Genomic DNA, 14665 nt, shown 5'->3' with positions numbered 1-14665 from the left:
CTGTCAAAAAAAATTTTATATCCTTCAAAGGCATAAAAAGTAACGATATGCTCAAGTAATACATGTAATTGTATTCTGTTGGGCAAAATATAGTTTCATATCGGACAAGACCCCAGGTATATGAGAAAGTTTGAGCAAAAACGCATATCAAGCAATGTTTAATAATATAGACTATGTGTGAAGAACGTAGATGCGATGTATTCCGGATTTTGCAGAACGATCTCTTTCCATATCCTGTCAAAAAAATTTTTATATCCTTCAAAGGCATAAAAAGTAACGATATGCTCAAGTAATACATGTAGTTGTATTCTGTTGTGCAAAATATAGTTTCATATCGGACAAAACCCCAGGTATATGAGAAAGTTTGAGCAAAAATGCATATCAAGCAATGCACGAACTTTCTGCATGAGTCTAATAATATAGACTATGTGTGAAGAACGTAGATGCGATGTATTCCGGATTTTGCAGAACGATCTCTTTCCATATCCTGTCAAAAAAATTTTTATATCCTTCAAAGGCATAAAAAGTAACGATATGCTCAAGTAATACATGTAGTTGTATTCTGTTGGGCAAAATATAGTTTCATATCGGACAAGACCCCAGGTATATGAGAAAGTTTGAGCAAAAACGCATATCAAGCAATGCACGAACTTTCTGCACGAGTCTAATAATATAGACTATGTGTGCAGAACGTAGATGCGATGTATTCCGGATTTTGCAGAACGATCTCTTTCCATATCCTGTCAAAAAAAATTTTATATCCTTCAAAGGCACAAAAAGTAACGATATGCTCAAGTAATACATGTAGTTGTATTCTGTTGGGCAAAATATAGTTTCATATCGGACAAGACCCCAGGTATATGAGAAAGTTTGAGCAAAAACGCATATCAAGCAATGCACGAACTTTCTGCACGAGTTTAATAATATAGACTATGTGTGAAGAACGTAGATGCGATGTATTCCGGATTTTATAGAACGATCTCTTTACATATCCTGTCAAAATTTTTTTTATATCCTTCAAAGGCATAAAAAGTAACGATATGCTCAAGTAATACATGTAGTTGTATTCTGTTGGGCAGAATATAGTTTCATATCGGACAAGACCCCAGGTATATGAGAAAGTTTGAGCAAAAACGCATATCAAGCAATGTTTAATAATATAGACTATGTGTGAAGAACGTAGATGCGATGTATTCCGGATTTTGCAGAACGATCTCTTTCCATATCCTGCCAAAAAAAATTTTATATCCTTCAAAGGCATAAAAAGTAACGATATGCTCAAGTAATACATGTAGTTGTATTCTGTTGGGCAAAATATAGTTTCATATCGGACAAGACCCCAGGTATATGAGAAAGTTTGAGCAAAAACGCATATCAAGCAATGCACGAACTTTCTGCATGAGTCTAATAATATAGACTATGTGTGAAGAACGTAGATGCGATGTATTCCGGATTTTGCAGAACGATCTCTTTCCATATCCTGTCAAAAAAAATTTTATATCCTTCAAAGGCATAAAAAGTAACGATATGCTCAAGTAATACATGTAATTGTATTCTGTTGGGCAAAATATAGTTTCATATCGGACAAGACCCCAGGTATATGAGAAAGTTTGAGCAAAAACGCATATCAAGCAATGTTTAATAATATAGACTATGTGTGAAGAACGTAGATGCGATGTATTCCGGATTTTGCAGAACGATCTCTTTCCATATCCTGTCAAAAAAATTTTTATATCCTTCAAAGGCATAAAAAGTAACGATATGCTCAAGTAATACATGTAGTTGTATTCTGTTGTGCAAAATATAGTTTCATATCGGACAAAACCCCAGGTATATGAGAAAGTTTGAGCAAAAATGCATATCAAGCAATGCACGAACTTTCTGCATGAGTCTAATAATATAGACTATGTGTGAAGAACGTAGATGCGATGTATTCCGGATTTTGCAGAACGATCTCTTTCCATATCCTGTCAAAAAAATTTTTATATCCTTCAAAGGCATAAAAAGTAACGATATGCTCAAGTAATACATGTAGTTGTATTCTGTTGGGCAAAATATAGTTTCATATCGGACAAGACCCCAGGTATATGAGAAAGTTTGAGCAAAAACGCATATCAAGCAATGCACGAACTTTCTGCACGAGTCTAATAATATAGACTATGTGTGCAGAACGTAGATGCGATGTATTCCGGATTTTGCAGAACGATCTCTTTCCATATCCTGTCAAAAAAATTTTTATATCCTTCAAAGGCATAAAAAGTAACGATATGCTCAAGTAATACATGTAGTTGTATTCTGTTGGGCAAAATATAGTTTCATATCGGACAAGACCCCAGGTATATGAGAAAGTTTGAGCAAAAACGCATATCAAGCAATGCACGAACTTTCTGCACGAGTTTAATAATATAGACTATGTGTGAAGAACGTAGATGCGATGTATTCCGGATTTTATAGAACGATCTCTTTACATATCCTGTCAAAATTTTTTTTATATCCTTCAAAGGCATAAAAAGTAACGATATGCTCAAGTAATACATGTAGTTGTATTCTGTTGGGCAGAATATAGTTTCATATCGGACAAGACCCCAGGTATATGAGAAAGTTTGAGCAAAAACGCATATCAAGCAATGCACGAACTTTCTGCACGAGTTTAATAATATAGACTACGTGTGAAGAACGTAGATGCGATGTATTTCAGATTTTGCAGAATGATCTCTTTCCATATCCTGCCAAAAAAATTTTTATATCCTTCAAAGGCATAAAAAGTAACGATATGCTCAAGTAATACATGTAATTGTATTCTGTTGGGCAAAATATAGTTTCATATCGGACAAGACCCCAGGTATATGAGAAAGTTTGAGCAAGAACGCATATCAAGCAATGCACGAACTTTCTGCACGAGTCTAATAATATAGACTATGTGTGAAGAACGTAGATGCGATGTATTCCGGATTTTGCAGAACGATCTCTTTCCATATCCTGTCAAAAAAAATTTTATATCCTTCAAAGGCATAAAAAGTAACGATATGCTCAAGTAATACATGTAGTTGTATTCTGTTGGGCAGAATATAGTTTCATATCGGACAAGACCCCAGGTATATGAGAAAGTTTGAGCAAAAACGCATATCAAGCAATGCACGAACTTTCTGCATGAGTCTAATAATATAGACTATGTATGAAGAACGTAGATGCGATGTATTTCGGATTTTGCAGAATGATCTCTTCCTATATCCTTTCAAAAATTTTCCTATATAGTTCAAAGGCATAAAAAGTAACGATATGATTAAGTCAGCGTTTCTCAACCTTGGCCCTGCCTCGCACAGCAAAATTTTTCAAAAGAAGGTTTTATATTATAAATAGCCACTCTCAGTAAATCCGATTTCAAAACACTTTGATAATATACATTAACAGATTGATACATTTTGTTGTCAAACAAGAACCTGAAAAATCCAAACATGAGCAGAAGATCCAGCATTAAATGTCGAACTTTTTTGCATAACATAAGTTTATTAAATTAATTTAATTTGAAAATGCAATATGAAAAACTGACCTTCTCATAGATGAAAAAAAAGTCTTATTAATAAAACATACCAAGAAAAGGTTAACCATCTTTTAATGTTAATTTTCTGTTTACGATTTGATCTTGGAACAAATCTGAACACGATGTATATGTGTAAAGTTAAATACCACTTTGAACCCAGATTGGAATCATTCTGTTCGGGTTAAATCTTACCTTCACCAATTAAAACAAGATATCATACCTAGTGAGTTTAATAGAACGCCGCCGCGAATTTTTGCAAGTTGGTAGCCTCGAATTGTGTGCACCTAACGTTCCTGTACCAACCAACTTAGCACGTGTTTAGTCACCGGCGATCAGACGTTCTCTGACCTCCTTATACCCTCCTTTCACTGCATGCTGGACTGTATGTACTTTCTCTCGTGCCTTATTACGGATCTGAAAGGTTTCAAACCTTCTTCGTTACCAAAAAAAATGTAAAATGATTTTGATGAAATTAATTAATGAGAAATATTTAAACAATATTCTTCTTTTTCAAAGTCTAGAGAGGTCACGGATGCTTATCCCCACCATCATTGCGACCAACATCGGAACGCTTATACTTGTTGTGTTGTGGCAGCCTTGTCATGGACTTCCCTGACACCCCTCGAGCGGTGGTATTCACAGAAGCCGGTCTTTGGCCGGGCCTCCACTTCGAAGACTATGTCTCCCATTCATCTCCTTACTACGAGCCGACGCGACAACCAGAGATACCAAACTACGACAGGTTCGGACTTAGGATTTTATATTTTAGCAAAAATAATCTGATTGAACACTTGGATGCAGTATTCAATTTACGGAATAACCGAAACAAAGGCGTCCAGATAATGATCTGTGTAATTTCAATTAAGCTGGTTCTCGGAGCAATGTGGAGAAGTAAATGGAAGAGGAGGGAATGCAACCATTTCACTCGGGTCACCAAACATCGAGTTTATTCCTTGACGTCTAACGGGCTTCACTCACGAATTCCATTGTATCGCCGTGTGAAATCTCCATTCTACGATGACTTAAATTGAAAGCAAGGAGCTCATCTCGATGGAGAGTTTTTATTTTCAGCTAAACTAAAAGATTAATCCTTGATTTGGATTTTGAATCCAGAATCTTCGATTTCGAAGACTGTATGAGATGAACGAGATGAAGAAGACTGAGATGAAGATTAAGCAGAAGGTAAGTAAGAGAAGAAGAAGAAGAAGAAGCGTTAACTTGTGCGTTTTGTTTTGCTTGGCCTCTGGCCGGCAAGTCACCGACCTCTGTGAGAACGAACGCGTCGTCGTCGTCTCGAGTCCGTATCAAGTCCGGGAGGTTCTGCTTGGTTCTCCGGTCGGTATACGGTGGTAGAAGGAAGAAGAGGAAGGGGGCTTAGTGCGACCGAGATGGTGTTTTCGGAGTGACGAAGAAGCGAGAACAAAAGGGGACACGAGCAAAGCTCGGGCAAAACGATCGAACCTCAACAACTAGAGCGAGAAAAGAATAAAAGAATGTATATGTATGCACTCACGTCGTCGCGGTCTCCTCAAAAAGAGATCGAAAATGAAATGTTTGAAAATTTTTAATCGAAATTATTGGTAGTTGAGGCTTTGTAATAAGGCAAGGTGAAGACTGAAGAGAGATCCTTTGTGTGTGTGTGTGAGGACGATTGGCCGCGCCGATTGATTAAATCGGACCAAGTCCTCTGCCGCCACCGCCGCCACCCTCTCGACCGCATTCCGACCAGTGTTGCCAGCAACAAACAGTTTACGCATTCATTAGTAATACGCCACACAAACGCGATCTCCACCATATACACTCCTCCTGCTTGCACCCATACCCAACATTGCGCGCTACCGATCCCTCCGCATTCGGGTACTTTCGTCGTTCGTCTTCCCCCACCACTAAGTTCTACCCTTTACCCCCACCACATTTACAACGCTTACTTCGATGTCGATATCAAAGTGAGGACCATATGGTCTTCTCGCTCTCTTTAAGATCTCGATCTTGATTTTTATGTACTTTTAACCCTCCACCTTACAATCTTAGGAGACATATCATTCCAATATATACAGGTGTCCCGTATCTTCCGCATCATAGTTGTAGGATACATTATTCTGAAGCGATATTTCTAATAAAGTGTGATTTACGATCTCGTTGAATCGCTATTGGACGACTATAAACATTTCGGAAAAATTTTATTAGAAAGATCGCTTCAGAAGAATGTCTCCTACAACCGTATAATGATGAAGATACGGGACACTTGTATGTATATGATATGATTTTTAAAGTTAGGCATAAAATCAGATTAATTGGAAGTAATTTTTCCTCCGATTAATGGTTGACATTTGTCAGGGCAGGTTGCGAACCTGTTCAACAGGTATTCCCGGATGCCCTCAATAACTACTCCTCTTCATCTATACCGAACAAATTAGAATACTCTTTACGATTCCAATTTTCTTTGTGGTCATCGTTTTTGTTGGCAACCTCAAACAGTAAACAAAAGAGTGGGGCAGGTGATGATCATCAAATTGAGAGTCGGTGGAAGAAGGAGCCAGCAGCAGCCCAGTGTGTAGGTCTGTCTCTATAATCAGCCGGGTCGGGTTCGATATGCCGACAAACGGTGGTCGTTTATAAACGTACATAAGTAAAAAAGGAGGTAAAGAAATCGAGAAATGGGTCGAAAAAGAACGAAACGAAATAAAAAATGCAAGAAAAAAAAGGTTGGTTGGATGCGAGAGAGACCGGGATCGCATCTGCCCTTATGTCTGTCCGACGACGCGACGTCGATAATTTCACATCTCTTCTTCTCTCGGGTTCGTAAAATCGGGCGGCAGAAATATTTTTTACCTGAAATGTCGCTCACAAAAATCTCTTTTTATTTTATCTCCCTCTCGAAGAAACCAAAACCAACCAATTTTGATTATCAACATTCTAGAATGAAAATATTATTCGTTCATTCTATTCCCGTTAAGTTTAAAGTAGCAATGACTACACGTAACAGTAAACATTTAATTGTTAATATCCATTCCGCGTATTAACCGCAGATAATGCCTCATTATGCGAACGTCCAACTTGAAGAGAGAGAAAGATGGGGAAAGAGAGAGGCTACGAAAGACGGCAGTTGCACAACGAAACTCGCGAACAAGGAAGAGGTAAGCCAAGAACCGCGGGACCTGGGTACAGTTACGCAAACCATAGTTGCCATATTTGAAACGGTTCGATTGTCCTTTCTAACGTTTTAACCTAACCTAAACAACGAGATCAACAAAAATAATATATACGCACAAATTTTTCAACTTTCATTTCAAGTTCAACGACATCGATTTTCTTTACTTCCACCAAATTGATAACACCATGACGTGGTATGGTTGTTTTTTTTTTTCGAAAAATTCGCCTAGCAGGCGTAGTAGTTGGCCATACACTAATTCGGCTGGAGAACAATCCAGAGCTTCTAAGAGAGATCTGTAAGAGAAGATCTCCCAATTCAAATCGTTTCAAAAATTTATTACTCAAGAACTAAAAGTTGAAAGAAACTAATTGATTTGTCACCTCACCTTTTCCAGAGGCTAAGAATGTTACTGAAATAGTGTTTAGCAACTTTGTCCTTTAAAGCTTCAAAAGAAGATCAGAACTTACTTAGCTGAGAACTGCCTATATAGAAAATAAAAGTTTTCCAAGTTTTTAGTAACTCGATCTATATACAAAAATATATCGTAGCACATTCGGATTTTATGGAGTTGATTTTGTAGATAAGACTCTACACACCAAGTTATTAAATCATTAAAGTTAGTAACGAATACAACTTCGGTTTTAAATTCTCGCTCGTTACACAAACACTTCGCAAACCGAATAACAATGGGACATCTTTAAATATACGGATAACCTTGTCTCGAAGCCATCTTTTTATTTTTTGCTGCGCAATATTGTATCAATTAAAACAAAAAAAAAATGACAAGTCACAAAACGATCAATGAATGTTAAAAAGGTTTTAGTTATTGAGGAGTTATTGGATTCTTTATTCGAAAAGGTAGCACAAGGTCGATAAACTATTTATATAATCTATATAGGCCCAGATTACTTATATTCTTGTTCCAATTTCGTTATATTTTGTTTTCTATTGATTTCAGTAACTAGGTCAGAATGGTTTTAATCTTCAATTTTATATTTTTAATTTTATCTTCAATCTAATACATATATATATATATATATTAGTCTTAAGGGAAGAGAAGGTAATACTCAAGATGGGGGGATGTGAAATACGTTAAAGCTAAGGAGTAGAAGAGAGAAGGACCTGCGGCTCCACGAGCGTACATAAATCCTTCCAGGACTCCATAAAGTTTGTATCAAGTCCCGAAGTCCTGGCTCTCCTCCCGCCGAGGGCGTATTGATCCTAACCCCTCTCCCTCTCTCGCATTCTCTCCATGGTTTGGAGTCCTTTGACACGAAACGCTATATACACACATCCTTTTCCCTTCCATAAACCTCAAGGAAATAAAGCAAAACGAATACCGCCATATCACCGTTTAAAGATAAAACAAGCCATTAATAATAGTAGAAAAGGTGTGTAATTTTTGGTCAAGTAAAAGACAAGGAACAAATCGTCGATGTATTTTCGGTGACATCGCTAATGATCTGGACGTCAACGAGTTACCCTTCAAAAATGAAATATGACTTTGTTACTTATTCTTTCTTTCAGCGTGTCTTGTTTGGATTTTTGTCACCAACCGAGTCATGTTATTTGTTCTGTTCCACCCGGTTTATTTCCCAACCGAGATTGGTCCAATCGCAGAGTCAATAATACTCGTTAAGAAGTGAAACACCTACAGAGAGCGCAAGGTTGCATACATTAAGATGTAGCCTAGAAACGAAATATCATAGATCTCTCTTCTAAGGAAGGGGAGACAGACACAATTGAAAGTATCGAGTTTCGAAAGCGACCGTTTAAAGTTATAGGGTTACCCTGAATTAAACGGGCAATTTGTAGAAGAAGCTTTCAAAAAAAATCGGGTTGTATTTTTTTGAAAGTTTTTGTGCAAATGAATTTTTTTCTTTATTCGTAAGTGAACCGATTTCGCAATGGAATGCAATACACTACTCTTGGTGCAATACTAACTGCAAACTCTCCTACTATATATGGTTCGGATATTAAACGACGCCGTCTTTGGCGTTTATGGACGTTGAAAAAATTGTTTCTGGTTGTGGTGTTAGTAGTGGTAGTAAAAGTCGTATGCCGTGAACTAGATAATATTGATCAATATTTTCGATTTTATAAAAGACTCTATAAATTCTTTCTAAATCTCTTAACAATAATAAGCAATTCTAGCAAAAAAGCTTTTCCTCGAACATGTTCATAAAGTTCTTGGAAAACAATTTTTTGGTACAAAAGAAAGTCAAATGACGACCAAATCGCTATGAACAAAAATTGACTCTACACTGTTGATGACTAAATACCGCGCCTTTATTGCACTTACATAAAGAAATAAAGGCGCGACGTCCAGTCTTGAACATAATATCAAAGATTTGTTCAGATTGATATTTTTAATTCTATTTTTTATTTTCTTGAACGCGTTCATCGTGGTGGGTAATTAGAAGGCTTCGTAAACGTATAAATCATACGAAGAACAACCGTGATTGTTCTACCGTAACCGCAAAAATCGTTTCTATAGGTTTTGATAAGGCCGAGTCGTAAATCATCGCCTGTTAACTTGGGTTTAACTCAATACATTTCTTACGTCTTTTTCTAACAAAAATTAAACCTAATAATTACACCTACTTAAAAACCGGTTGTGTCCTTATTTCCCAAAAAAAAGTCCCTATTATTATCTTTTTCTACATATCAATTGTTCACCCACGTTCATCTTGTTTGTTTCACCTCCGGGTATACATAAAGTGGGAGTTTGATTTTTTAATAACCACTTATAAGAAAAAGGGAATTATGTTAAAGCTTTTTTGATTTGATCGAAAAATGAATGTTGAAATTTCAACGCACGCAATTCGTCTCCTGGCATTTCGTTGAACTTTCCGCGTGCACAAAAATAGCAACAATGCCGTAGGAAGACATAACCAATTAGTGGTAATAACCGTGTTGTATGTGTGCGTGTGTCGTCATCACATATATTCTCCAATACAAGGCTGATTGTGAGTCTTTGGTGAATACACCATGACCCACTTATTAACTAAACGATTAAAATGATAAAAATAGAAACCAAAGATGACTGTGCGAGATAACACCAAAACAAAAAAAAAATTGGGGGATTTTTATTTGTACTGCGAGATACAATCAGATACAAGTGGACAAATCAAAATAATAAAAAAGTGATGACACCAAAGAAATCGGTCGATGATAATATTTAATTAATATTTTAATTTTACCCTAAAAATAAAATTTTTTTCTCGTATAATTAAAAAATAATTAAAACTCGTGTTACTCGTTAAAATTTTCATTAAAATTCTTAACCGGAACCAAACAATGGACCATAAACAGTGACCGCCTTATCAACTATTTAATTCCGAAATCGATGAACACGATTGCTGGTTGCGTTTACATTGAAAACGTAGAAAATGGGTCGAATGGGTGAATATTTTATGACAAAGACGTCGAAATCGAACCAATTATATACATCTACAAAACATCAACCCATTTTTTTAATAAAATCGATCAATGTTCAATAAAATGTTACAAGGGGGGATTTACTTTTTTTAAATTATCTCAAAATCTTTCGACTACAACACTTGAAAATAAAAATTGGGGTTATCTTCTTGGACCATCTCGAAAAGATAAGAATGATCCAATAGTATATAAAGAATGAGGTTTAGATGATAAAGCAGTTAATCAAAATGTTCAAATTTGTCGCATTGGCTGCTCTTTTGGCTTGCGCCACCGGTAAGATTTATTTATTAGCCACAAATAATAAATTAATTATATTTATTATTTTATAGCTATTCCAAATCAACCCCGTTCCAAACTCCCAACTTTGGACGGAAGAATCGTCGGTGGTAGAGATGCCTACATCGAAGAATTCCCATACCAAGTCTCGCTTCTTTGGTTCGGCAGTCACATTTGTGGTGGATCTTTGATTTCTCAAAATTTCGTTGTCACAGCTGCCCATTGCACTGATGGGTAATAAACACATCACTTAATTAACCAAAAAAAAATTAATCCAAAATTTTTTATAGGGCTACAGCGTCTCAATTTTCCATCCGCGTCGGATCATCCATCAGAAATTCAGGCGGAAGTACTTACACCGTCAGTCAAGTTCACCAACACCCACAATACGATGAAGACACCATTGATTTCGACATTTCAGTTCTTCGCATTTCCAATAACGTCGCTTTAGGAAGCGCAGTTGGTTTGATTGGTCTCCCAACTCAAGATCAACCCATCAATGCTGGTGATGACGCCACCGTCACCGGATGGGGAACTTTAACCGAAGGAGGTATTCTTCCTTCCCAACTTCAAGCCGTCGTTGTCCCAGTCGTCAGCCAAGCTGAATGCAGAAGAGCTTACGGAACTAGTTCCATCACCGATCGTATGATGTGCGCCGGTGTACCACAAGGTGGCAAAGACGCTTGCCAAGTAAGAAAATTTATTAAAATTAAAGTTAATTGATTAATTTAAATTTTTTTCGTGTTTAGGGTGATAGTGGTGGCCCATTGGTTGTTGGAGGTGAACTCATTGGTATTGTTTCTTGGGGATATGGTTGCGCTCGTCCTGGATTCCCTGGTGTCTATTCCAGCGTACCAGCTCTTCGTAGCTTTATTCTTAGCCAAGCTGGAATCTAAATGGATATCTTAATTGTATAGACTGTTGCACATATTTTGTATAATATAATAAAATTCTTGACTACTTATAGTTTATCTATCACTACATCCGCCACCATGCATAAAGCTTCTCTTCGTCGTCTATTTAACAATTTGCTGGGATGGCCAAACTATTACGTTCTTTGGATATTCCTAAATGATGAGTTGAAGCATTGAGATCATCGTAGCATCGTAATAACAAGATGGTGATTTAGCCAACTATTTTGCAATAACAGAAAGCTTTATGGCTAGCTTACTTTAAACCACCATAAAGTTTATATGCTGCCCACAACTTCCATTGCAAACTTATACAGCAATCTTTTCATCTCCATGACATCTTTATCTTTCGTACTGATTTTTGCACTCTTTGATATCTATAAAAATATAGTAAACTGGCATCTAGGTGATCTAGGCGCAATTGACAGCAATTATTCTTGAATATGATAAAAGTAGACTCTCCGAAAGATATGCTGAGTTTAGCTGTGGTTCTTTTTTTTAGAAATATGTGTAAATAGCACACTCGATCAACCAAAACGTTTACAACAGATTCTGTCAACAATTCTGATTCTACAAACTTAACTAACATGTTTGATTATGAAGTCAGTAATCCTGATAATGCAGAAAATAGTGACTGCCAAATGTTAGAATTTAGTTAGTGAAGTTCCTAATTCTAACAAAAGCGTGTACACAACAGTGTACCTCCTGTAGTGAAGAAACTGCCATTTCTTTCCATAAAAATCCAAGTTCCTTAGCTACCACGACTGCAATGACACCAAAACATTTCAAGAATACTTTACATACACGTCTTTACATAGACAAGGTAAATCTAGTTTCATAGGATTCCACAAAGTTCTGATGATTATACGCAATATCTGGCCAAACATTAAACAGCAAGGAAAGTTTGGAATAACAGTGGCCTAAGTCCTCTACCAACTTATTTAATCTTTTGCAAGCAATGTAGTGTTGGTGGTTGTGATACTCGTAATAACATCATTAAGAGAAAAATAAGATACTATTATAATAGTATGTTTTGAATACTTATGGTTTATTTAATTTAACAATGACCAACCTCGATTAAGTTATAACACTAAATTTACGTATTTATTATTATTTCGAGGAAACCAAATGAGTAAATTGAAAGTTTTGCAAAATGATCTTATTGAAACGCTTAATACCGGATCGCACATTTGTTTATATAAAGCAGTGCAATAATGGGTGATTGATAATGGAAGAATTAAAAGCACACGAAAGGCATCGATGGAGTAATAAATTTTGACACTTCCTTCGCTACCGATTGTCCTTCAACGTTGAATACGTAATCAATCATTCTATCGAACGAACGAACGCCTTCGCGGAGCTATGTTTCCAGGCGGTGCTTATATTTACGATTACCCAGACTGTAAAATGTAAACGTAAAAGAACTTCAAGGACTATTGTTTTTTTTTTACTCAAACGCACCTCGTTAACTTATTTTTCACTTAATCAGGGTATATGTAATGATGAGTGAAAGAAAGAAAGAAAGATAGCAAGTTTCTACATACAAGTTTTTATAGGTAAATGGTAAATAAACGTTGTAGGTAAAGTTAAGATTGATTTATCGTCGAGTTATCGAGAAAATAGAAAGAGAAAGAGAACTCCGGACTTCTATTATCCTAAATACCTCGAAACTTATCCGGGTCTAAGTTTCTCTTTTAATTAGAAAACGTCGGTGCATTCTAATTGTATAAAAGCCCGTTAAAAGTAGGCGATATATTAAATTTTGAAATTTATTTTGTGAAGAGGAAGAAGAAGTTTCGCGAAAAGCAGAACGTATCGGAAAATATTTAAATCATAAAACGGTCGAAAATATCTTCGACGAAATTGTAAACATTCGGTTATTTATAAATCGAGGTATTCGAGCCAATTTCTCAGTACTCCCCGATGGAATTTCAATTTTAAATCAAAAAAGTTTTAATTAAACAAATAGAAATGGCGGATGCTCCTGATGATGATTAACGGGGCGAAACCAGTTTCTTAAATGAAATGATTTTTGGTAAATTTGATATTCAATGAGTGAAGAGGTAAACGCATTGCGGGGAATGCGTGCGAAACGCATTAGCCGTGGATGCGAACAGTTGAGCATCGATTTATAATAGTGACAATTGATTTACGGTCCGGCAGCCGATTGGATGGTGCTCGGTAACAAATAGTAGTGGCCATCGTCGTCGTCCCTCTGGCGGTCGAACCAAGGAGATGTTTCAACGACGTCTCGGTCGATAATCTCCATCCACAGAGTATCTAGATACCCATGGAACTATAAATATAGTAGTTAAAATATTATTCGATTTAAAAAATATACTTTAATATAATCTAATTTATTTTTCACGCGCTCACCTCAAGGACGTTTTAGTTGTATTAAAGCGAAATGCGACGTTGTTTCGTCGTAAGGTGCATAATAAAAGTCACGTACTATACGTGACATATATTTTTTTTATTATTTTTTTTTTCGTCGTGTTCCCGGTTTTGAAAAATAAAACGATAATTAGCGGCCAACCAAACAACGACCGACGACGCGGTTGCGCAACGAAAAAAAAAAGAAAGAAAACGTTTTGTTATTTCGATTTTTCGTCGATTCGCGTTTACCTTTAAAGTCAACGACGACTACGATTTCGATGTCGTTATCTGTCAGATAACCGAGTATTTTACCTTGATTTTACTTGTAATGTACACACGCGAATAATAATTAGGTAGAAATTTTTTTTAAACGCTAATCAAGGACTTTAAGATGTTATTTATACATCAAATATTGTTGTATCAAATATTTTAATCAAATCAAAGAAAAAATTAATTTTAAGTCTTAATTTGAGAAAGTTGACCACATATTTAAAATAACTTATTTTTGTAATATTCTTAATCTTCATAAAAAATGCTTTAAAATGAATCCGAACACCACCTATCTACCTATTAAACTTTCCGAGATATTTTGATTTTTATAATTTTTGTAAAATTCAAGATGGCTGAAAACAATTGATTCATACATATTATCATAGATAGTTAAAAGCCGTGTAGAATGAGTCCAAACTCGACATATCTATGTGTTATAGCGTCCAAGATATCATTATTTTTATAAAATCAAGATGGCCGAAAACAAAACACTAATAAATTGTGCCATCTATGCTTTAAAAGCGATTTCGTAATTAATATGGGGTGTGATACATCAAATCAAGTTAAAATTTTCTGAATGTTACGTAAATTGTAGTCTTTTTGATTAATTTGAACATTTTTGATTTTTATATTTTGACATTTTTGATAAATTGATGTTTCAGGTCTTAATGTGTGTGATACTTGGGTCGGATTTGT

General features: G+C 35.9%; 2 protein-coding genes across 2 annotated transcripts in view; one reads left to right on the top strand and one right to left on the bottom strand.

Annotated features, from left to right (window-relative positions):
* LOC111417986 (restin homolog) overlaps positions 1-14665 on the bottom strand; it is a 130726-nt gene that overhangs the window by 95579 nt on the left and 20482 nt on the right. The gene's annotated exons all lie outside the window — the stretch shown is intronic.
* Positions 10317-11380, top strand: LOC111416607 (trypsin delta-like). Its single transcript, XM_023048665.2, has 4 exons — positions 10317-10409; positions 10466-10646; positions 10703-11102; positions 11162-11380. Exons 1-4 carry the CDS (start codon positions 10343-10345, stop codon positions 11306-11308), a joined length of 795 nt encoding a protein of 264 aa, XP_022904433.2. The 5' UTR covers positions 10317-10342; the 3' UTR covers positions 11309-11380.

The sequence above is a fragment of the Onthophagus taurus genome, chromosome 10 (assembly GCF_036711975.1).
Source record: "Onthophagus taurus isolate NC chromosome 10, IU_Otau_3.0, whole genome shotgun sequence".
NCBI classification, from domain to species: Eukaryota; Metazoa; Arthropoda; class Insecta; order Coleoptera; family Scarabaeidae; genus Onthophagus; species Onthophagus taurus.
This window is presented reverse-complemented; position numbering and strand designations above follow the sequence as displayed.

Coding starts and splice junctions, on each gene's coding strand:
- LOC111416607 (XM_023048665.2), top strand. CDS start 10,343: ATGATAAAGCAGTTAATCAAAATGTTCAAATTTGTCGCATTGGCTGCT. Junction 10,410..10,465: donor TCTTTTGGCTTGCGCCACCG/GTAAGATTTATT, acceptor ATTATTTTATAG/CTATTCCAAATCAACCCCGT. Junction 10,647..10,702: donor GCTGCCCATTGCACTGATGG/GTAATAAACACA, acceptor AATTTTTTATAG/GGCTACAGCGTCTCAATTTT.